General features: G+C 42.5%; 1 protein-coding gene across 1 annotated transcript in view; it reads left to right on the top strand.

Moving 5' to 3' along the window:
- Nucleotides 1–4,624: 4,624 nt before the first annotated feature.
- csmd2 (CUB and Sushi multiple domains 2) overlaps nucleotides 4,625–26,168 on the top strand; it is a 256,929-nt gene continuing 235,385 nt past the window's right edge. The window contains exons 1-2 of the mRNA XM_065471148.1: nucleotides 4,625–5,035; nucleotides 24,706–24,922. Coding sequence (XP_065327220.1) covers nucleotides 4,861–5,035; nucleotides 24,706–24,922 — 392 coding nt within the window. The 5' untranslated portion in view covers nucleotides 4,625–4,860. The remainder of the gene's footprint in view (nucleotides 5,036–24,705; nucleotides 24,923–26,168) is intronic.

Here is a 26,168-nt window from a genome sequence, read left to right as displayed (position 1 = left end):
GTGTGCCTGCTCTGCTGGATTGAGAGACCTGCATCTTCTGAAGAGAGTTTTCAACACTCCTTTGTTTATTTTGCACATCCCTCTCCCGACAGGACTGCGAATTCAAAAACAATGGAAAATACTGCTTGCATTAATTAGCGAGTTTTAGCCGAATACGGATAATGCTATTTTTAGTCATGCTGAGAAAAGCAGATGTTATTAGATTTGATTAAAAAACCCTCACCGACTTTCTATTTCCGCCCGCCTCTTCCTTAATTTGCCTCATCTCCACTTCCAGCACAGGGCTCAGCACACGTGCAGGCTTGGATAGGCCATGATGTCTGCGGCCCGAGAGATAAGGGCAAGGAAGGGTGAAGTCAGTGTGGTATTTCTTCTTGTCCACCTCATAGTGCGTGTAATCATCTGTGTCTTCTTGCTGCTTCTCAACCCTGGACAGGAAGAGAAACACAGACACGTAGGGTGTGTGTGTGTGGCAGGGTTAAACAGATTTTTTGCATGTAACAGGCTATCACAGGATAATTACCGCCACTTCAAGGTTAGCCAGCTCATGTCATCTTGTATGCACCTTCTTTTTTCCCCCCCCGTGAAGAAAATGAGAAAGTGTGATAGCGATGTCACTTAGTTTCCCGTGCATCGTGTATTAGGCATGCTTTTTGAAGGCGTTTATAAATGAAATGACATTCATTTTCATACTAAATCACTGTGGTGATCATGCATAAAGAAAAGGTCACTTGTATCACGAACATGCCAAAATGGGCTTCATTGGAGATACTGTCAGATTTTCTGCTTTCTGACATCGCATTTTAAGATGCAATAATACACCTCCAGGTGAAATAAGCAGGGGGTTTTTTGGGTTTTTTTACCCTGCATAAGATCCTTCTAACCTCACTGCCCTCACCAACAGGTAAACCAGTTTCCCTAGAAAATAAGGAATCACAGAGTCCATGGCTCCAACCTGTATGTATGATGCATCACCCGCTTCAAAGCATGACTTTTTAATGAGGCTACTCTTTAGTCACCAGCCTGCCGACTGTCGAACTGCGATGCGGAACAGACGGTCCGGTGAGACCCGGGATGCTTATGATAACGGAGACGTCATGGTAGCTCTGGGCAGTGGGTGAGCAGATGGTGTACATTAACATTATACAGTGGGTTTATGACCACACAGCAGCCCAACTGATCTCCAGTGAAGTCTTGGGATCTTGGTTATAAGTTATAAAGAGGCTACAACTCCACATCCATCCAGTTAATCCATTTATTTTCCCATAACCCTATCTGTTTTAGGCAAAACAAATGTTATGATTTCTAAAATGAGCCTGTAGGCCATTTTAATTAAATAGAATACACAAAATATAAATAGAAACTTTAGACTGGCCTGTAGGTTTAGACAGTCAATCGTAATTTTGCTTTTTGATTAGTCAAGGTTAAAACAAACTACCAAAAATAGACACTTTACCCCCATGTTAACTCTAGCCTATGACTGATGTTGCCACGGTAACAATCAATGACACTTGTTTTGAGCTAAGGTATTCATTAAAAGAGGGGGGAAAAACATTGCTGTGGAGAGAGAGCACTAAAATGCCAGAGTTTTTAGGAGACCGCAGTAACCTACTGGAAACATACAGCAGTGAGGACAGTGCCAGGCCTTTCCAGCTTGCCCAAGGAAACAATCCTGAGCCTGACTGAAGTATTAACAGAAGTGCTGAAACCTGCCACATTAGGAAGTTCCGTCACAGGCTTGCACTGTGTTCATTATAAGCAACAGGAGGTTTCTAACACTGTTTGCTGTCACTGTAATCTTTTTTTTATCCACATTTTTTTTGTCATTATTATATTATTTTTGCTGAATTTTCCAAGTAAAACGTCCTTGCAACAACTGAATTATTCCAAAAGAAAAGACCAATTTTCTGCCAGCGTAAACAAAGCCAGACAGTTGCATTGTGTTACTTGGTCGGCCATGTTTTTCTTCTTTGGAAAAGAAAATTGCAATTAATCTAGAATACATTGTATGGTAGCGCTGCTTCAGTCAGAGGTCGAACTGCTCTGTGCAATGAATACACTGAGATAAAATGAACCGGCACTTATATAGTAACTTTGTACCCAGTTGAGTAGAAAGGTACTTACATTCCTCCCTGGAGGAGTCAGTGATCAAGCCAGTGACCTTCAAACCAGCAGATGACCTGCTCTACCAGCTGAGCCACAGAAACCCCTAATAACCCTGGGGCTGCCCCAAACCAGATTTGTTCTGATTGGCTGCTCCTCCTAAACACCAGGTCTGAACAGTAGATGGGAGGAGCTTCTTCACAAACAGCAGACTTTTGAGATGCTGATATAAAGGGAATCTGTTCTCACTGATATCATAGGGAGTCAACAGTGGGAACTTTATTATTATTATCATACAGCATGATTATTAATGAATCATAAATTACCTGATCTACTGAACAATAAAGTATTAAACATCTGAATGCTGGGTTTCAATAGTTACTACTTATAAACTATGTTAAAGACGCTTGTAAACTCCAAATTATAACTTCACCATCGGCATTATTACAAAACAAAACAAAAGCACAGAATACTGGCTGTACCTGTTGCCATCTCCTATATTAGATATTACAGTGTTAGCACTAATTACTGAGGAGCCTACCGCTTCCCATTTCATCTAAATTAGATGAAAGCACACCCCAGGAACAAAATGATGAAGCTGCTTGAGCTTCATATAGACAGACTGATTAAACCTGGATAAAGTGTGATATGAGACATAGTGGGTTCGCAGTGAGGTTAATTTCATAGCTTATGGGCTTATAAGCTATATGAAGGCATGTTTCATCGCTTAATATGGAGAGGTCAGTTATAGCCTGTATAGCCACAGATAACCCTACCTGTGACTTGACATGTTGACTGAAGGAGTGTCGTCTTTACTCGCTTGGATTTCCAGTGAACTTTGACCTCTTCCAGGTTTCACCTGGGTAGCTTTGCTCCAGACGATTTTGCACACCATATCATAGCTGTCCCTCGGTGCGTTTGGATGAATCCAGGCGAAACGCGGAAATGGCGCAAATGCGCCGAGGAACTGATTTGAAGTTACTGACGTCCAGTGATCTTCTTCCAGAGGGACCATTTTCCCTCTGCGGTTCGTATACATGGCCATGTCGGTCTTCTTTACAGAGTCCAAATGTGTATTTTTAAGCTGTTTTTTTTTTTTCAAAAGCACGTTAGCATGTTAGGCTGTCATGGCAACCAGTATCAGTTCCAGAATTTCAACAGTTATCCAGCGGTTGTAAAGATAATCTTCAGAGACATTTCATTTCTCAGTATTTCAGTGCCTGACATACTCCAGTAGATGGAGGGGCCTTCCCCTAGTACATCTGGGCTACATGCATGTAAGGGTTCCCCTGCGAGCTTTAAGCGTAAATATTTTAGGTACAGGAGGCTACAGAATCTCAGTTAGATCTATTTCCTGAACTCCTGGAAATAAAATGCAAGATTGAAGCCCAGAACAAGCTGGTGAGGATGAGTGAGCAATCCAGCGTTAGCAAAGTTTAATTTAATGTTGCATGAAGACTATTTATGGCCTCCATCATATATGTCGGGGTTGAAGGCCGACGCGCCTTTCATTATCCCAACTGTTTCCACGCGCGCTGCATTATGAAAAAACTAATTATATCGGTCATATGCAAAAGTGGAAATGACATTCAAATTTACTGGCCAGGGTTCTGGCCTGTTAAGCATCAATTTCACGTTTAGTGAGCAGCAAGTGGACTTCTGTGCTAAACTGCTGGGAAATCCCATTGCTGGTCTGAATGGATGGAGACAATGGCCTTGTTGGTGGGCTCCCCTAAATCTTACTGTTACAAATTTGATTAAGGCGTATTAAAGGTTTCGTATTATTGTTATTATCATTGTTGTTGTTGTTGTTGTCATGGTTGTGATTATTATTATCGGGAATGGCAATCAATGCATAGAAATTGGAAGAGAAGGGTTTTAAAGCTCAAACTTATAACTTACATAAGCCCTTAATTAGTTTATTTTGAAATGATGTTCCAGCACAAAAAATGTGGGTATATGATATGACTGGTGAGGGTAGTGAGGACAGCCAACCGAGAGCTGAGAGAGCGAGAGAGAGAGAGAGAGAGAGAGAGAGAGAGCGGAGAGAGAGCGCGGAGAAGGAGCAGGTCTGCAGTCGGAATCTTGGGCGCCGCGCAGACCCGAGACGACTGTGGCCAAGCGCTGAGATACTGGGAATACATACTGCATATTTCTCTATGTACAATAAGATCGCTGACCACACTCCGGCGTTGGTTGAAAACTTCTCAAACCAGGCGATCTTTCTCGGATCCGGATATCCTCCGTGGTTCTAACCAGTTCGTTCATCCTTCCTCTGAATTTCGGTCTCATGACGACTTAAAGCGTGGATTACTGGCACCGTAGATGCTCTTATTAACTGGAGATAAATTAGACAGAAGGACAAGTAAGTGTTGCCGGAGAAACTAGAGGAGGAATCTCCTGATTTCCTTTTTTCTCTTGACGTGTATCTGGTAATCTCAGTTATATGCGTGGAGCTGGCGAGGGATTTTTTTTGTGATTTTTACTCGTGCTGGGCAGATCACTGACCACTTGAATCGCGTCCCCCCCTTTGGTTTGCCTTCCCCTCTTCTTTCCCCCCCTTTAGGTGTGAAATCTATCTTCTCAGACAGAGACTCTGAACCCCTCGGTCCCCGCATGACATGGTTCAGTCCAGCTGCGAGCTCCGAGCCTCCTCCATGCATTGGGATTTTTCTCAGCGCCGACACCGAGTGAATCTCCCTTTTCTGACCGTTTGAAAACTCGTCGTGCCTGCCAGACCAGAGAAAAAGCCCTGCCATGACCGCCGCTTCAAATCAGGACGGAGCAACGGGACTTTTGAGGAGACCGGAATGCGCAGGCAGGAAAGGGGACGGAATACGGATTTTTGCTCTAATGAAGGCGGGAGTGCAGGCGCACCATTGGAGCCGGATGCTGTTCTTATATATGGGGCTGCTGGTCGCCTCAGTAAAGGGTAAGTCCCCATCTTTAGAGCTGAAGACATGCAAAATGCAGCAGGCTTACCCCCCACCCCACTCCACCGCCCACCCTTTCCCAATCCCTGACTGAATGCAAATCAGCAACACGCAGGCACACGCTCATCCTAAAGGCGCATTTAGGATCAGGCTCGCTCCGATGTTGCTCTTCCACCTCACAAAGTTATTAATAGGTGGCTGGTTGGGTGGCTATTTTCGTGACAAGCGGATCGAGTTTCGAGCTTCCATCCTTCACTCTATTGATGGGTTTCGTTAAATGACTGAGCAAAGCTGGGCATTTTGTTAAGAACAGGAGGGGAGCGTTAAATGTGCTGCATGGACGTACTGACGCCGAGTGAATGAGGGCTTCACACGAAACCCTCGCTGTTAGTGCAGCATGTGCTGCATGCATGAGGAAATCCACCGAGGTGGTCGAGCGGGCGGCTGATTGTGATGCTGTTCAGTCCAAAAGGTGTGTGCGTGTGTGTGTGTGCGTGCACGTGTGCGCGGGCGCACTGTGGGTCATGCTCTTCTTTGGGACAGTTCTTCCTCATCGCATCCACAAACATTCTTAACTTGTGAAGCAACCATCCATAAACAATTTTTGCGTGTAGTTTCTATCTGTTGTCGCGCACGCGCGTGCATGCATGGGGAGGCAGGCCTAATTAACTTACTTTGGGTTTTCTGCCCTTGATTAATTTCAAATGGAAATCTTGCAACCGGAGCCCGCGCATTCAACAGATTATCATTACTAATAATTTACTTCCACGTCCTCGCAGTTCTGATGTCTTCCTGAAATGTGAGGCTCTGTTACAAATAATCTTCTTCTTCTTCTTCTTCTTCTTCTATGAGACATGTTACGAAAAGCATATTTAGAGCTCGGGGTGTTTCGGGGAAGAGCCGCAATGATTTTTGCCGTCCCGAGCAGGTCCTTTGGCAAAGAAAGCCAACCGTTTTATCACTGTCTTGGCTCCCTACCAGAGAATGGACACTATTTTTAGCAAAAGCCAAGAATACTGCCATGGCCACAATATGAATTTGACAGTGAGTCATTGCTCTGTGTTAGCCCACTCATGCCTTTTTTTGGACGGCTCATAATCCACAAGTGAGTGGAAATAGACACATTTTCGGCATCACCATAAACGCACACACTCACACACACGCTCGCACACACAGTGGGCCGTGCGGTTTCACGATGTGTGAAAAGTGCGAAAGTGTGCTTTGAGGTTGAGCGTCACCCTCAAATCCTCCCACCAAAATAACTCCCACTCTGTCACCCACGTTTGCTCCAACTTGTGTCATCAACCACCCAAAATTTAAAATAAAATTAAAAGAAAAAAGAAAAAGAAAACGTGTTTCAGTGCCGGTAAGGCGTAGCTTTATCACACACTCAGTTCAGCTCCTAATGATAGTGACAAATCTCCCTCGACTCTCCCGTGGAGTAAATCTCAATGCAGCTATATTCGGAGGAGACTGCTTGTTTTATTTGCGCCCTGGGAGCTCTTTATTGCCCACTTTCTTGCCGTTTGGCTCTACTTTTGGAGCCGATAAAGCGACTTGAACTTATCGCACATATTTACGAAGAGCAGAGGGGACTAGACTATCCATCTAGCCGCCCACCCACTGTATAACAACCTTTACTTTAAACGCTGTCGATAAATATGTTTGACTCACCACGCGTTGAGGTGGTCTGCTACATCCCTCGGTGCTGCAGCCACCAGCAGTTGCCCCATCCTCCCATTGAGCGGCACCAGAGCCTCACACTATGCTGAGGGGCGGAGCGGGTGAGTGGGGAAGAGGAGACTTGGAGTTCCTGGCGTTTCTGTCTCCACATACTTTTATCAAGTGTGGCTCATATGTACACACGCGCATACGAAAGTGCTAACGATTCCGTTACAGGCTGTGTGTGACAGCCATTCTTAGAAGCGTGATGGCTCTTTTACGCCGTCTTAGTGGATCAAGCGGACTTTCTTTACTGTACTAATCTCAGTATCGATCCCAGGGGCCGTTTGAGACAAAGATAGAGACGTGTGAAAGGTTTCTGATTAAAAGGAAAAAGAAAAGAAAAAAGAAAAAAAATGAATAGAACCGCGCGCTGTCTACAAGGGATCAAAAGCAGCTGTCCCCACTGGACCCGCCGCTCAATAAACAGTTATCAGCCTCCATTCATTTGAACGCGCAGGGCAGGGAATGCAAAGGCCGGGGATGGAGGGGAGGGGGAATCGAGGATGACGTGTCCTCTCCTATCCGGTGAGCATTTTCGGCTTTCTTAACTCCAAGTCCAGCGGTATTATCATTCGTCAGCGGCGCATGAGACAGCCTCTCAGCATGTCCATTTACACGCAAGATCACGCTCTGTCGTGCCCTCCTTTATATAAAGCACGGCGTTGTGCTCATGATGCAACTTGCAGTAATGTTATGAGGACTGGAGGGCTTGATGCTCCTTTCCTTTTTATCTCCTTTATTTTATTTATTTATTTTTTACTTGATGACATTTGCTTGGATTCGCATGAGGCTCCTGAAGAAAGAGAGTGTGTGTGTGTGTGTGTGTGTGTGTGTGTGTGTGTGTGTGTGTGTGTGTGTGTGTGTGTGTGTGTGTGTGTGTGTGTGTGTGTGTGTGTGTGGCGTGGAAGAGTATGTTTATGTGGCCAGTCCAAGAAGTCCAAGAAGTCCAAGAAATAGAACCTTGTTAACCTTGATCAAGTCTTTACTATTTTCTCTCACGTCCAAGAACATTTCACACAAACTCGAGTATATTCGTTTTAAATCCTACTAGAAACAAAGAAGCCCTTTAAAAGTTTAAAGTATGAAAAAAATAGTTAAATTCGCAATTGATCAAATCCGGCAGCAGTGAAATCTGTCTCCTAAGACAGTATATCTCATTTTAAATAAGTACAATTCTTGAATTCACCTCACTTGAAACAAGGGGAGCTACAGAACTGACTGTAAGGTGACTTTTTTCAGCACCCAGGACAGCAACAGGTGCCGCCCTATCGGCTACACAGTGGAAATTCTCTCCAGCACCATGGACAGCTCCCCATAGTACACCATCGATAGAGGATTGGCTGACTTCAAAAGTCAAAACTTGAACTTGTCCAACATTTATTTTCCCCACAGCTTTGAACTCTCAGTTAACCTCAGACCCCACCCCCTCCCTCCTCCCAACTGACAGGATCACACCATAAGGGTTTTGCTCTTCTTCTGGTTTTCTATTGGATTTAGATTTCGTAAGCAAGTTCAACAGCAGTCGTGTCACAGACTGCACATAAAAGATGGACTTAGCTTTCACGTCTCAAAAGTGAATCCAATGACAAGAGCCCTTAAATTTCACTACTTTCTCACCTCCAACATGGGGTGTTTGTTTAAAGGCAACCAGTTATGTAGACCTCTATATCCTCTCTTGATCCATCCCCTCAGTATAACTTTTCTAAAAAAAATGTTGGTCTTTGTCATCAGTCGTCTCGAATGTAGCATGATATTCATTTCATAAATTATTGTCCCAATTCTAATTTAAAAAAAAGGACTGTAAAGCAGGTGTGCTTTACGGCTCTTTTGTCATGCTTGGGTTTAAAATACCAAGATGGCAACAGTGAAAAAGACTGTCTTTTATATACAGTCTATGCATCATGCACATTTATTATATGCTGAGATAGTGTATCAAGCTAAAACAATCAGAAACCATGGTCATGTGAAAATTGAGCTTTGGCTTCTGCTCAGCTGTATCGGCTTAGACAAGTGTCCCAATTTTCCTCCCAGCGAATGCGCGTGCATCCTGCTTCCCCCTTTTGTTTCTCACCTCGCTCTCACCTGTCTGCCTGCAACTCTCAATTTCAAAATCCTCTTCTATCTGCACGCTCCGCTGCTTCCCGTTCTCCCATCTGCTCTCCACATTCGCCGTTGAGCAAAATGAAAAGGAGGGAACAGATGACATGATCAAGTTACTCAAAACTGAGAAATGGTTGGAATGCAAACCAGATGTTTATTGCTTGACTTGAACAGAGGCGGGGGAAAAAAGCTGTGTAGTGGAGGGAGGGAGAGAGTGTGCGGTGGTCAAGATGATGAAGAAGAAGAGGTCCCACTAAGGGAAAAAAAAACAGCAGGCAAGAACTGGCTGTGAGGGGAAATAAGAGGCAGAGAGAGGATGCAACTGTTGGAGTAGATGGAGGATAAGCTTACGCCAGCTGAGAGATAATCTGGGCCCTATGTTTCTGTGCCTTTTGAGTGCCTGGTGATTTCCTTTTTCTTCAGTAAATTATCTATTTAGAGGGCTCATTTTCTTATCAGGCATCAAGCAGACTCCTATTTCAACAACTAACAGCTTGTAAGTAAGCTTGTGGGCACGTGTATGTGTGAGGTTGGATGAGTTTGTGAGCTGCCACCCCCGTTCACTCGAGGATGATTAGACTAAAGTGATGACAAGCAGGTCTTTAGCTAGTTCAGAAAGTGCCACAGAGAGGCTGTGTGTGCACGTGCCCCAGCGTGCACGTATCTGTCACGCGCGTGTGTGCACACAGCTCTCAGATGATGCCAATGCCCCTCTCCTCATGAGCACTGTTACTTCCCCACCCACCTGCCGCTGTGTCAACCTGCTCCTCTGTCTCTCTTCCCATCGCTCCTTCTCCTTCTCTCCTCCCTCACCACCTCGTCTTTTCTTCGTTCGTCCTCCTCTCTAGTGATTCATACCGTCATCTTTCTCCAGATGGCCAGAGTTCTGTCACTGTGCTTCGTCACAGTGATAACAGCTACAGTGACTCACACACGCACACGCACACACGCACACAGCAGTTTGTGCACACTTGCATACAACCCTTCCAAAAAAAGAGAAAAAGCCTTCTTAAATGCATTTAAGCCAACTTCTGCATGACCGTCTTCACCGGCTTTTACAAAAGCTCAACACAAAGTAGACATTCAGACTTTGTGAGCATATAGATAAAGGTATAACAACATTCAGGAAGATCATATTAATTTAAATTTATTTTAATTAAATATGATCCATGCCTAAGACTATGGTATTTATGGATCATTGTTGTTCGAGTTCTAAAGTCAGTACTTCACATCCAACCAAAGCCACTGGAAATCTTGCCAACGAAATCATCTGGATTCTTTTTGATATGACTCCCAGCTTGTCGGAGAGAACAACATTAAATTAATAAATGTATATTTTGGCTCATTTACTTATCCAGGGAATATGAGTGGAGCAGTATTGCTCTGTTCTGGCAGTTCTAAGGCATCACGTTCACAGGCTGCAACATAGCATGTGCCCTTAAGCTCCTTAAGTATGAGTCATTCTATTCACCTGTATTTTTTCTCCGTTGTTCCAGTTGAGCTCCATTAAAGACATTTGATGGGGACTGGACAGGTAATGGTAAATTGGCTTGCTGTATGAGACTACATCAGTGATTTGTGAGGAGAAAGTGGCTGTCATTTCACTTTCCTGCCTGTTCTCTTTCAGCAAACACCAGTGGAGGAGTGTGATTGAAATGGGCATCGCCCATATGTGTAACGGCTGTAACAACAATAGAGCCGCCGTGAGGTTTGAAATGTCAGGAACAAGCGCGTACATGCTAAGTCAATTTTCCCTGCATAAGTAAAGGTGAAATAAACATATCAATAATTCATTGCCACTAGCCATATATCTGTGAACAGCTCGAGCACGGAATCCTCCATCTTGATTCAAATTTTCATCTTGCTGTTATCAGGTATGGGAATTTTCTCCAGCTATGGTAAATCCTCACAAAGTGAGTGATAGACATAGATGCCCTGTCTGTCTTGTATAGACGCAAAGCTCAGGAAGGGATTTCTTTAGTTTCCTGATTTACACTGTTCTTATCAGATATCAGTGATCCCGGAGATTGAAGATTAGATAGTGGACAGGAGGTATCTTGTCCTTGTCCTTGTCTTTTTCTTCTTTATACTGCTTCTCTCTCTCTATTGAGCATATAGGTAATCTGTCTGCAGACTTTTTGTGGCAGCGAGGCGGGGAAGAAGCAGTAAATGTGTGTGGGAGTGTCTTTTACTCCTACACTTGCTCAAATTTAGATTTTGGTGTAGAAGGATACATGTTTTGTTCCATCTCTATATTGTAGTCGGTAATGGAAGATAATTCTGTTTGATTAGAGAAGGACTGTTGTGGACTTCAAAGGAACAGTTCAGCAGCTTGGAGGAAAAACACTCTGATTTCTATTTAATATAAGTTGAAAATAGTAAGTTAAATAAAACTTGAGAAAGCAGTTTGTACATTTTTCATGGTAAATCAGGATAGAAGTTAGCTCTCAAAGTTGGAGAGTATTGATGCTGTGTGCCACGGCATCCCAAAATCTGCCAAAAGCTGCGAGGCTTGCCAACATTCTGACAATCTGATTCACAAAAATTAAAGAAACAACTTGGTGTAAATGGACTGAAAATGGAAGTGCTTCCCATTTCTGCAGCTGAATCACCATCACATTTTTCTGCTAAGTGCTCTTTTGGGCTGGTGTTGACCAACTTTGCCGTTGGTTTTTGGGTAATAATTCAGTACATTAAGGTACAAAAAACACATAAGCATAAAAGCCAAATTATTGCAATGTAACGGAGCAGATAGTGTGAAATATGTCTTTCTACAGGACGTCGACCAGTAAAATACCACATGAAAAAAAAGGTGACTGTGAGTTTGAATTCAAATCAGGACAACCCCGATTAGCTACACTAATAATACATGAGATGTTTTTTAAAATTGATATCATATTAATATTAATAGCATAATATTGTTAACTGGAGCACACAAGTGGATCTGAATAATAATCACAGTGATTGAGCTGTCCTAACATAGCGCACTACAGCACGTCATCCCCTAGGTTGAGTAAATTCTAAAAGGCTGTGCAGCTGCCTGCCTAATTGCTTTGTCAGTATTTTAAATAACAATTTATTGGTTTGTTAGTAGAGGTAAGCCATACAGCTGGAAATGATATCTCTAGGAAATTTGTTAAAAATCTGTAAAAAAAAATAAAAATAAAATAATAATAATAATAAAACATAATAAAAAAAACTGAACAATGATTTATAGGTGATTGTAGGCAGTAGACAGGCAATAGAATTTTGTTTTTTGTTTAGCACAAACAAAATTAAGGGCATTTTCCGCCTTTTTTTCAATTAGTTATTGTCATGGCAACTCACTGATATTGGACTTCTGCAGCAGAAGTATATTGGACATATATTGGACTTCTGCAGCAGAAGTCCAATATAGGTACAAAAGCGGCCTAGTGTAGGCAGTGTTTTCTTTGGAAATTTGAAGTGAAAGTATAAAATGACTGTTTAACACTTAACACTTAGCTTAACAATAACTGAAGTGGCTTAACCGGTGTTGTCACATAATAACTTTGAAATGGAAACACATTTTCTACCTTTCCAAGTTTTTAACCACCTGCTTAAACCCTTGCTTTTCTACCATGTAACTGCATCATTAATTTTTTATCCACCGTTTGTGCATCCTGGCATATGGAGTGCGGTTTATATTTGGGTCAAACATCATCATCTGCTAGTATCTTCTCATATTCGACAATGTGTTTTTGAAGAATTTGTTGCTCCCACCTTTAGCTGATATAGTTTTCTTGGCTAATTTGCAAATTGGTCTGTTTTGTTGGAGTTTGTTAAAGCAGCTCTGTTTTTAGGTACTAAATCATCATTGAACCTGGCACATGGCTCTCGCTCTCAGACATGTTTGGGCTTGTGTTGTTGGTCATTGTACAAGGGAAAATAAACACATGGCCTCACTATATTATTGGCATTGTGATAAGCTGCTTTTTTATCACGTGAAAATTTATATGGGAGGTGTTATATCACAAATCACCGGTTCTTAGTGGATATTGCAGGCTCTAGTTGCATAGGTGACTCACTCCACTGTAGTGGAGCACAACTATTGCTGATATATCAGTATTAGCACTTATAATGGCTGATAAATGAAAGTGAACAAAGTAAAGAAAAGACAGGAGAAACGCCCTTCAGCCATATGATGAGTTTTGGTGTTGCAAGTTTTGTCTACTACGGCACTCTGCAGCCTCCCTGTTAGCAACACGTTTGGAACGCCATAAACACAACAGCTAAACAATCTGAGCAGAGCTGTGCAAAAATATTAGCAAGTGATCCATGGCTTTCACATGCATACCCACCACGGAGGCCGTGGAGACTGTCAGAAAAGGACTACAAGAAGACAGCTCCTTGGAAGACAGGACCAACTTCACACTCGATCAGATTTGCACACTGTTAGACCTCTGCCTTACCACTACATATTTCAAATACAACGAGGGCTTCTACAGACAAAAACATGGCTGTGCCATGGGCTCCCCTGTGTCACCTATTGTAGCCAACCTTTACATGGAAGAAGTGGAAAGAAAGGCTCTTGACTCTTTTAAAGGGAGAGTACCCAGCCACTGGTACAGATATGTAGACGACACCTGGGTCAAAATCAAAACACAAGAAGTGGAATCCTTCACTGCGCACATTAACGCCATGGATAAGAACATCAAGTTCACCAGGGAAGACACAAAGGATAACTGTTTGCCTTTCCTGGACTGCGCTGTGTACATTGAAGAGAATGGCAACCTCAACATTGAAGTTTACTGGAAGTCCACACACACGGACCAGTACCTCCTCTTTGACTCCCATCACCCTCTGGAACACAAACTTGGAGTAATCAGGACCCTACACCACCGGGCAGAACATGTTCCCTCTAAGCCTGAAGGGAAAAAGAAGGAACACACACATGTAAAGGAAGCACTCAAAACATGCGGTTATCCTATAAAGTCAGCGAAGATGCACAGAAAAGAAGATCAGACACCAGCGAGGGAGGATAAGAAAGACAGACGCAACAACATTGTCATCCCCTATGTAGCCGGTGTATCAGAGAAACTCAGGAGAGTTTTCTCCAAGCACGACATCCCAGTGTACTTCAGACCCAGCAACACTCTCAGACAGAAACTGGTTCACCTGAAAGACAAAACTCCAAAACACAAACTTAACAACGTGGTGTATGCTGTACAGTGCAGCGAGGAATGCCCAGACCTCTACATTGGAGAGACCAAACAGCCACTTCACAAGCGCATGGCACAACATAGAGGAACCACCTCCACGGGACAAGACTCAGAGGTCCATCTGCATCTAAAAGACAAAGGTCATTCTTTTGAAGATGCCAATGTTCACATTTTGGACAGAGAGGACAGATGGTTTGAAAGAGGAGTGAAAGAAGCCATTTACGTCCACTGTGAGCGACCATCTTTGAACAGAGGCGGTGGTTTACGACACCAACTGTCTGCCATCTATAATCCAGTTTTGAGATCCCTTCCCAGACGCCTTAACGCCCACTCACATCCTGGGCCATCTGACCTCAGGAAATCACATGATAGGGTGGGGCCAGGTTTCACAATGAGCTCACCCGAAACCCTGTCTGATTGTGACCCACACCCATTTTCACACCTTGACTCATGTGATTAGGTAGAGGATCATCAGGGGGTCCTTTTGTCCCTCCTTGGGGGGATACTCCCACAGGGTTTAAATCTGGGACTCTCCACCATTTTACCCTAGAACTGAAGAAGGTTCTCGGATGAGAGGTGAAACGTCTTCAAGCAACCTAAAGAAGTCCAGACGCTTTTATTTCCAAGCTCCTTAGACTACGATGACCTGGATGACTGAGAACCTTCACAGACATATCCATGGCTTTATGCGACAATAAAACAAGATTATTTTTAAGGTGCATCGCCATATTATCTCAGTAAGGGCTAATAAATAACTACATGTAACAAGTGTTAGGACAAACTGTTTCTATCTGTGATAGGAAAAAGATATTGGCCAATATATCTGATTTTTAAATCATCAAGTATCTGTATTGATATTGATATTAAAACTTCTATCTACTCTGGAGATAGGATGGTGCTACTCTAGTCAAGGGCATCTTTTGCTTCCATACTGGCTTCAGTTGCTCTATGGGAGCCTAAAACTTGAGCTTACCCATCTCAAGGTACTACTGTTTATAATTTCTGCCACACATCTTCAAATGTGAACTTTCTGGTCTTTCCTGGTATTTACACTTTTCTTCTCCCAAAATGTTGAATCATTCCTTTAAGAGAATATTGTACTTGAGTTTGTAGTCAAAATTCTTCAAGGCTAACACATTCCATTGATTTGTCCGCTAGACTTAGTTACCCTCAGTTTTTTGGGGGGGGGTAAGCAAACCCAGTTTAACCTGTTGTTACCACAGGTTTTCATCTGCTTTGTGTTACATGTTCTGCTGAGAAAATAAATTCCTAATGAGAACAGGTGAGGGGAAAATATCCCCTTAAGTACTATTTAAGTGGACGAGAAGAAAACAGTATGGCAGAAAGCCATGGTGAAAGAGGACATGGATTCTTTAAAAAAAATGTTTGTTAGAATTATTTCTTTACTCATGCTTGCTCTATTTTGATATTTATAAAAAAAACAAAACAAAAAAAAAAACCTATTAATATTAATGATATCCGGTATCAGTGCAAATTAGATGCAATCTTGTGCCTGAAGTACATGAGAATAATGTTTTAATGGTTATTTAATTATTTTAACTTATAATCCAGGACTTAGATGCAAACTGCTAAAACATGTTTTTCTTTCTCACGGTCTAAACAAGTTAATGGTTGTAATTTGCACATATCTGTGGATTTAAAGGCTCTAAATCTAACACCTAAAGCAATGTGGAAATCCAGAGTCTAAGTAATGTAATGAGTAGCTGTGACATTTTATTTTATTTCACTATAAATTCTAATTATGTGACTGCAATGCACGCGGCCCATTGATTATGAATGTGGACCACAGTTCACTTGAGCCTTCCTTGGGGGGCTGTTAGGCTCTGAGTTGAAAGGTTAAACTGCACCACAGTTAGCTGAAGGGAGGCAGATTGATCGTCTGCTCATCCGTCTCTCAGTGATAGATGGAATAGTCCTGCTGGGACATTCCTGACCTGACCTTTGGAACAGTGTTTCCTCTCTGGTTTTAATATACATTACTCACAAAGGATTGAACGCTCACAAATGCCCACTCACTATCTGACAGACACGCAAGCATGAGTCTTGCCCGGAAGAATGGTGTAAAAGAAAATGTAACATGGTCACAACATTATTCCACCTCCTATGGATGCTATTGGTCCTGAAAGTGTAATTTCCCCTGATTTCTCATGCAATGTAGGTGCAAATGCACTGGAGAATGTGAGTGGGATTATCACTGCAGAATATGTGGGGTCTAATGTAACTCAAAGAGCTGAGCTCAAAGATGTGAGGAGAATGACAATGAGTTGATAATTGACTTTCGCTGTTTCACACATTAGACTCACACGTAATTGTGCTTTTCTCACCCCCCCCCCCAAGAAGACCGGGAAATAAAATTGAAATAATTCGAGGAGCGTACACGTGTGTGTACATATGTTTGAACAGAGACGTGCACACCTGTGCGGGGTAGAGCGCACTCAAGTATGAAAAAATGCTTGAAGACAGGGATTTGTCTTTATGTGTGCTTTCCTGTTACACTGTTGTCATGGGAACAGCATACAGCTTCTGTGTCAAGAGCAGTGAATGACACTGAACTGCACTTGTTTTCTTTTCTTTTTTATTCATCCTCCACTCAATGCTAAAAATGCAAGTGTACGTACAGAGCTTAAGGACACATACGCAATTCATCGTGTTTTGTAAGGGAGGCCCATTTGCACCCATGTAGAATACACTGATACGCTAGAAAAGACAGAGGTCTATCTGAAAGCGTAGAATATCAACTGTACCAGCATGTCTTCGACTCTGAATGGACTATTTTCTATTGATTAACTTGGTGCGTAGGTTGCTGAGGAGCTCTGTTGCTCACAGTAGCACCAACTTTCCGTAGGGCTGTTGGAATGTACTGATAAGAAAGTGAAAAAAAATGATGAAGACTACCTAGAGATAGGGTTTTTTTCAGGGGGTAGGTAGGTGGCTGTTGTGCAGGTCCTTTTGGCTGGCATGGTAATACTGCTGGTTAAATATGACCCAGCTGGAAGGAACTGCCTGGCTCTCCCCCTTCTCTTCCTCTCTGTCTGAGAGAACACATGCTCCATTGTGCTTCTTTTGCCAGCCCTGATAACAGGCAGGAATGTTTGCATGCATTCATGCAAATGTGCATTTCTGCATGCATCCCTCTTCAGTGTCTTCTTAGTATCCAGCCGCTTTCTTCAGCTCTTTAATCTTTGGCTTAATCTTTGCATGTGGGCACTGTTTGTTTTCTTACCCCACACGTTTCAGCCTGCAGCTACGTTGCCTTGACAGTGAGTTTTTGTGGGGTTTCTTGCGCGTGTCAGTATTAACTTTGTGTGCCATAGGCATCAACAGATCCTTTCATAGAGCTTGCAGTGGGGATGTTGCAACTAGAACAACACTGCATCATTAGCACTGGTATTCTTAGCATGTGTTCCCTGATTTACAGTTGAGAGTGTGTGCTAACAAATGTATTCACATATCAGTTTCCTTGAGTATCCACTCAGAGAAATCACTGCTGTATTTTGACCTGACACATTCCTGCAGCAGGAAGCCATTCCAGCCTTTGAATGTGCACCATTATGGAAATGGAAACTTGTTTTGTTTTTTCTTTTAAGGAAAAAATAATAATTACCATTCAGCCCAGTGGAAACAACCTGTGGAAGGGAGGGCTGAGAGGGACCAAAGCCTATCACTAGCACCTTCCACTGCATTTGGCTTGCCTGTTAACGGCAGGAGGTGTCGTCCAGGCATAGACATTAGCCAAATGTATGGGGGTGAGCGGGATCGCTTAGCTCGCACATTTTCATTTTAATGGCGGCCATCGCAAGGTTAATTCAGATGTGATGCGGTCAAGACGTGCTTACGTGCTGACACGTCAAGAGACAAATGGTGGTGCTGAGAGGATCCATGGGGCGGAAGGGTTTATCTGTCCACCAGGGAGCAGTTATCGGTACACACACACACACACTAAACAATTGTTTTTTTGAAGTGTACTCATGGGCTAAGTTAGATGTGGATAGGCTACAGTAATACAAACAATAAACACACTCAAAAGGAAGCATTTCTTTAGTTTGAAATTTTTATTCCAGCTGGATGCTTTTTTTTCTTTAGACTGCCTCATACTTACCATATATAGTATGTTTTTAGTTTGTCTTGGGAATAATGAAAAGGCTGAACTCATATGGATAAATGTACCAACAAATAACACCAACAGGAGCTGTTCCGCCATGGAAACTCAGCACACAGTTTTTGTGCTGAAGCTAATGCCAGTCAAGGTCTGGAGCACTGCAATTATTGAATCAGCAGAGTGTTCACAACTTTTATACTATGTAACTTTATGTGGTCTGCTTCTTCATGGGTGAGTTTGTAACTGCTGTCTGGTGAGGAAGGAGCGGCTAGCAGGTCCAGCGAGCATGTGGTGTGGAGGTTAGCTGGACAACTCGGAGACCAGTCAGTTAGACAGAACAACAGACCTTTATTTGGCGATAGCAGAACAAGACCATACAAGCCAGGTCTCCACGGCTCTACCCTATTCGTTCATACATGTGCCGGGGTTAGGTAGTTGCCTGCGCTAGCCCGTTACAATGGTATGGTCTCTCTAAACAGATGCATGGTGAGCAGCATGCTCGGCTGTAATGGCCGGCACTGCACTCACACTAGGAGACTCTCCAACTACCACAATAATAGAACGACACCCCCTAGTGGTGCTATACCATAATAAGGGTTATTATGCTACAAGTTGCTGTGGTTCAGGCAACTGAAAATGGGACTGAAAATGCCTGAGTTCACAGATTAAGAGTTGGGACCCAGAGTATGTGATGGAAAATATGGAAAAGGAAATCCAAAAATCCTGCGTGACAGGATGTAAACATTAAAGGAACGTTAATGGCATCCCACTACAGCTTCTTCTAGACAGATGGATCGAAAGCACTGGAGGCAAAACATATATATATATATATATATATATATATATATATATATATATATATATATATATATATACACATATATATATATAAGTTTGATTGTGGGGAGTTAAAGTGTCCCTTTAAACTTGGAACAAGACTCATTCTCTGAAACTGCATTCATCTTGCGCAACATAAGACATAAAACACTTCTATTATTGTCTGGAAGAACAGGATGCTCTCTGCATCTTTGTCTTTTGTCCAAAGGCAGTCTTGAATCATAGATGGGTAGATGGGGAGACAAGGGAGCGATAGAGAGAGAGAGAGCAAGGGGAATAAGGAAACAGAGAAAAAAAACTGATGGGGTCCAGAAAGAAGATTTGCACTGCTGTATTGCCGGTATTATTTGCGTCTTTATGGCATTATGAGACTGTGATGTCGGGATTGTGTTCACTTTGATGAAATATCCTCCCATTCATAGTCACTGTGGAGAGTGTAATTGTATCTCAGCAGAGGAGTTACATGCAGACATCAGACACTATACTCACCCAGGGTATAGGGATTACACTCATACATGTGTAGACAAATGATACCTCCACACACAGGCACGTGTATACGCCTGTCTCTCTTTACTTGCACAAACGAACACATACACACACGCGCGCACACACAAATGCCACTGAAGCCTCCCTCGAAATGGACCTCTAGGTTTTGCCAGCAGTGCAGATTAAGCACTATCTTGCTGTGAATGTCACACTGGCTGTCTGTGACCTCAGCAAAACAGGTAAAAAATATCCCACCTTATATAGTGTTCTTCCTCTGTCCCACTCATTCAACCCCCCCTGCTGACCCCATTGGCTGGTGTCCCTTCTCTCGTCGCCCTCACTTGTTCTTTCTGGCAAACGTTCATTCTGCTATTTTTTATTTCCCCGCAGTTTGGACCTCATTTCACCTTTGCTTCTATTATTCCTCGCATCACGTCTTCCAAATCTATTTTCTCATATGTCCATAGATTCAGTCTGCTTTGTGTCTGTCTGCCCCACCACCCGTTCGCCCTTAGCCCCGCCTCTTTCTCTCTTTCCTTTTTGGTCTCTTCTTGTCTCCTTCCTCTCGGAGGGGTTGCTGTCCTGCCCGAGTGCAGCGCGGTGACCATCGATTCATCAAAGTGTCACAGCGCGCCACCACAGTTCTGTGTGTCTGCTACTGAACAACTGCACCAGCAAAGCAAACAACAGCACCTGCACACAAACACAGGCACAGGTAGAACCTGGAGTGCTGCCCCAGCAAGGTCACACCTCTCCCTGTACACTCATTTGGCAGCCTGCGCACCGGAGATGCTAAGTGCCAAGTGGATGCTGCCAGTGGCACAGCGGGCTAAGCAGTGGACAACATATCTGTTGAACATCCACACAGTTAACATTCCACTACAAGCCTTCTGCAAACAGTTCCCAATGGCATGATGGAAGATGAAATATGATAAGCACTTAAAAACGATGGCCATTTCCTAATTGCTGAACTAGCATCTCCTGCTCTTCGGCATTCACTGGTTCACCAGAATTTACACAATGTGAGAAAACATGACCTTCTTACTTTACCGGTGGCTAAAAAAGCACCGCCAGCAGTGTCTTTATGGTGTCTTTATGGTGTGTCAGTAGAGTCAACTGCAGGATGGGCTCTTCCCTGCAGATTTACACCGAAGGCCTTCAGAGTAGGTCACCAGCTCCCAGATGCTAATTTCATAATGCATCCTGGGCGAGCCTTAAATAATTCATCCAAGCCCCAAGTGCAGGATCCACTTAATCAAAGGCTCCGGGTTTTCAAAGAACAGGGACAGCAGACTTTCAGAACCTCGGTTAACCTCACTTGAATCTTATGGTGACCTTTTTTTCTGCAGTTGCGCATAATTTAGAATGAGCATGACTGCAGGGTTCAGCAGAAACATCTGGCAAGTGTCCCTGTTATCACCCCCCCGATATGAAAATCAAAGTCGATAATGTTTCAAATTGGTCCTTAAAGGCCACAGAAGTGCATTTTCAAGCGCCTGTTTTTTCTACAATTGAATTCTGAGTCTGAGCCTGACCGTTTTTCATCAGGAATATAACTGTTTTTGGCTACAGCCAGAATAAAACAGCTTCTCGTAAAACTCCAGCTTGGTCTTTTGTCCAAGACTGTATGCATCATTATCAATTTAGGAGTTGGTCACTTGGCACTGCTGCTTACAATTCAAAACAGCATTTAGCAGAGCTCTGGCAGCAGACATATCCTCCATCATTATTACTTTTTCTTTTCCTTTTTTTTGCTTCGCTTAATTGTGTCCATAAAACACAGAGCCTGAGTTCCTGCCTGGTTGATCACCTGTCATACATCAACATGTGCAGCGTGCTTCATGCTGTAATGGCGTGTGCACTGTGTGTGAAAACCTTTTATTTAGCTGCAGAACACACTCTCTTTGTAATGTTTTCACTTCAGCTGGTAGCACCTCAAGAGTCACGAAATCAATTATTTCTTCAATTTGATGCTAAAAGTGATTAATAACAATTCAATCGCCCTAACCTTCCTGGTATTGTTTTATAATACAGTCCACTCTACTCGTCTTTACTCAGTACAATAGGTTGGCAGACCCTTTTGATCCCCATCAAGCTCTGCAATCTGTCTGCTCTACAGTGTGAGCTCCTGATTGGCATTGTCTAACTGAGGCGCTGTAATGAGGGAGATGATGAGGAGATTATTGACTGGGTTGTGGGTAAGAAAGTCAGGTGGGAGAGTTAGATGTGGGGGTTTTACCTGGATATTAGTATTGACCTGATGGTAATTGGGAGGCTGGATGCTCACTTGCTGAGCCTATTTAAAGGCTTTAATGAAAAATCAGATGAAGATAGCTCTCACTTTGATCCTTTTTTGTTCTTCTCTCTTGATTCTTCTTAAAGAAGAGGGAAAAAAGAGTACATGATTTTACACATGCCATGAATTCACTTACAGATTTCTAAAGCAAGCAAATAGCTAAACTCTGGATGCACCATTAAACGTGTAGTTTAATTCTGTTCCACGTACGTTAATTCTTGTCTGCGTACGAGTGCACTCACATTAGCATCTTTTGGAAGAGGTCAAGCGCACATGAAGCACTGAAAAGTGACGGTGGAGAGGCTTCTGCCTGTTTTTGGACCAGACAGGCCCTTGGGAGTCAACAGTGGCATGACAGATACACTGTGACTGGATTAACCTCGAGCTGCTGCCAATGCCATCCAGACAGCCTATATCTTAACCTTCTGAAACTATCTGCTTCTATCCTTCGCCCCCCAAAAATGCATTTCCTCTACCTGGGAAAGAAAAATATGTTTGTATCTGTGTGTGTGCATGTGCTTTTGGGTGGGTGGATGTTTTTCCAGTAGCGATTCAGGATACATAAACACCTTGATGTGGTGTGTAGCCCCTGAAATCTTTGACATTCACTTTGATTGCTACCATGAGATCAAATGCAGCATTTGCTTGTCCGGGTAACCAATAACAAACCCACTTTTTCAGGTTTGTTTGTTTTGTTTTTTCAACTTTGAGTGAAACTAAAATGTATTTTTGTTAAGCCCCTCCCCTTTTAGTCTCTTTAGTTGCCTTCATGCTTGGTGCCTTATTACCTGTAAATCCCTGCTGGTTTCTCAGACATGATGCATATTTCAGAGTGAAAATATGGACAGATTTTGGGCTTTGAGTTTTCCCTATCCATCAGAGAATGTGCACAAAGTAGAACAGATTCTATATGCTTCACAACCATTCAATGTCCACCTCCACCCTACCCCCACAACCCATCAAAGCAGCCTCTACTTTTACCTGTCTCAAAGCTGCGATGTGTTTACTCAATAATCCTTATTTAAACTGTCACTTTTTTATGCCCTCAGGTAGCATGCATTGATTTATCATAGACATTTGCCCTGTTTCTCTGTGCATACAAATGAACAAAACAAATATCGTATCTACTGCAAGTCTTGCATTCTGGTTGTTGAATAATGTGGGTTATCCAGATAACAGATGTCCTGCAATTATACTCTCCTAATTACATTTTAATCAGGCTACATTATGATGCAGGTTTTTTGGCTGAAGTGAACAAAAGGGAAATATACTTCATTTGTATTAACAGCATGTGCAAGGATATATTCATTTAGCTCACTTCTGTGGTGACCACGAATATGTTCATAGGGTACCAGATTCCTGATGTAGGGAGGGATTTAAATCTGACTGTTCAGATTTAGTGTTCTTTGGGGGGGGTTTATGGTTTTTTGACATAAAGAAAATCATCGCCATGTCCATCTCTTCTGCTTATCCAATTCAGGGAGCCAACCATTCGCACTCACATTCACACCTATGGACAATTAAGAAACATCAGTTAACCTAACCCCACTCACTGCATGTCTTTGGACTGTGGGAGGAAGCTGGAGTACCCGGAGAGAACCCACACAAACTCCACACAGAAAGATCCCATCCTGATGGTGGAATTGAACTCAGGACCTTCTTGCTGTGAGGGAAGAGTGCTAGTCACAGCTTTTTATATATCTTTTTCAATTATGCATTGGAAGTTTTGATTTACAAAAACAAAAGAAGAAGAAAAAAAGCAGGTATTGTAGTGGCAGAAAATTACAATCATCTCCATTCTGTTTTTTTTACAGGCTTTTTGTTTTTTGTTTTTTGTTTTTTACAATGTATGAAATCAAATTAATATCATTTTAAGAGGCACCTTAACCCAAAACCAAACGCCTACATTTTCCATCAGGCTGTAGTGTTATTTCTCCACCTAGATATTTTTGTATGGTGCGCCTTTGCTCCACAAGGCAAGCAGTCATTAGCTGTGGCCATTCATTCCATCATATTCAAGAGAAGGCTGGCATCTCTACAGTGGATATCTACCGAGCCCGGCAGGTGACACCAAAATCATCTAGATAGAGGAAAAGTGGTATAGACCAGGGGGAAATATGGAAATTTGATTTGGGAATAATGTGCCTCTTTAACTATTGAACGTTATGTGTATAAACACAGTAATTTGTAAATTAACTCTGAGAGCACAGACAAAATGCAGAGTTGTGCATAATATAGCTAGTGCAATGACACATCATTCCTCATTAGCGATTAATTACAGCTAAATCCTAACATTGATTAAAAGTCTCGGCTGTGCTCAGATCAGTCGAAGACAAGTCATTTAGCTTGGGGATTGAAAACGCTCACAGACACATAGACAACGCTTCTTACATCCACCCCGAGCCTTGTACGGATACAATTAAAATCTCAGATTGAAGGCAGTTTAAGTGGCTGCTGAAAAAAAAATGCAAGATGAGTTCAATTAATGTAGCAATCAAGTACGTCTCCTCCTCTCCCCTCCTCTCGTCGCCTCGACTCTTCTTCTCGAGCTATGTCATGTATTAACGTGGGAACCTATTATTAATGTGGTGGTAGGACCAGTGCTGTGTGTGATGAACAAGCGTGTGATGATGGAGGTAGGTAGAGGTGGGGAAAGCTGAGAGAAGGGGGGCGAGCCATTTAGCACTGCAATATTAATGGCTTATGCTGTAGGTGATAATGGATGTTGCAGTATTTGGTGCAAAATGTTTGACTGTGGGTGTGCATTTGTATAATTTCCTTTCTTGAGTGTAGATGAGTGAGGTTTTTTTCTTTTTATTTGGAGAATCCTTAACGCTTAAGCACTCTGCTAGCTGTTCTGCTGCAACGTGTCTTTCTGCCTTTTAATAACTGACTATTTCTTTTTCTCTTTCTCTTTCTTCACAGCTCAGAACTGCAGTTACACATTACAGAATCCCAATGGGACAATAGAAAGCCCTGGATACCCTTACGGCTATCCTAACTATGCCAACTGTACATGGGTCATTGTGGCGGCGGAGCACAACCGGATACAGCTGGTGTTTCAAGGCTTTGCCCTAGAGGAGGACTTTGACATCTTGTCTGTATATGATGGGCCGCCCAGCCCTGGAAACCTGCGAACAAGGTAGTTTATTTTGTGTATGTTCTGAAAAAGCCTCACTAGAAGCACACACACGCTATTTAGCTACCATATTAGTAACAGTCATTTCAGGCTAGCAAGATCAAGCACTTCTGTAAAAGAATAAGGGATGAGCCATGACTTCAGTTTCAAAGACATAAAAACTGCACATATAGATGCAACAGAGGTTTGGTGACTGTTTTTTGAGTGAGGATGAAAAATCTAAAAATAATGAGTCTTCATTAATGACTCAATCCATTGTGCTGGCTTCTCTTACCAAAGCACTAAACAAATTCCATGTTAATTTATATTATGGATGTGGCTTGCCAAGAAAACTGCACTTAACATCATGTTTACTGTAATTATGAATAGATATGCCTGACCACTCATTTTACACTGCTGGGAAATCTGTGTGGCTACATCGAGGTTCAGTGTGCTTAGCGTTCAGTGATGCGCTTCTACATTCCTTGGTTGAAACGAGATGTTATTGAGTTACTATTAACTTGATCATACTATGACCTCTGACATCAACAAGGCATTTTCATTCAGAGACCTGCGTTCATATTTTCTGTTTCTGAACCACTCTCTGTAAATATACTTGTGATAGAAACTTCCGGTAGAGCAGCAGCAGTTTCTGAAATGCTTAGACCAGCCCATGTGGCACCAGCAAGCATTCCAGCATGCCATGTTTAAAGCCACTTAAATCATAATTTTTTTCTCATATTGATGAGCACTTTGAACTTCACCAGGTTTTCTTGACCATGTCTATAGGTACCTAAAAAAGTGACTGTATAAGTGTCTGTATTTGGATTAATGCAAAATTGAAATATCAGTGTTGCTTTCATATTTTAAGGTTTAATCGTTTCGTTTAAGTTAAATGAAAAGCATTTAATACAATCTGATAAGTATCTGTTCTATACATCAGCACCATAGTGGCACAGAAGCAAGAAGGTTCTGGATTTGAACCTTCCTGTGTTTTCCCTGTGCCTGCAGGTGCAGATATGAGCTTGATAAACCTGATCAATAAGATTAGAAAAGTATTCTGTCCCAGTCCATTTTTAAGTGCGTGAATGACGGGCACCTGCAGCCGTTTTGAACAGTCACTTTTTGCACTGCTACATTAAAGTACCAAAGTGTCACCAGAGGTTCAAAACTCACTGAAGTACAAATAAGTACCCCTCGTTACGGGTACATTAGTGCTCCACTGACAAGCTTTGGTACTTTTTGCCCAACCACTCACCCCTTTGAATGC

Source organism: Pelmatolapia mariae, linkage group LG22, assembly GCF_036321145.2.
Source record: "Pelmatolapia mariae isolate MD_Pm_ZW linkage group LG22, Pm_UMD_F_2, whole genome shotgun sequence".
In the NCBI taxonomy this organism is placed as follows: domain Eukaryota; kingdom Metazoa; phylum Chordata; class Actinopteri; order Cichliformes; family Cichlidae; genus Pelmatolapia; species Pelmatolapia mariae.
Note: the sequence above shows the minus strand (reverse complement) of the source record. Positions and strands in the feature narration are given on the sequence as shown.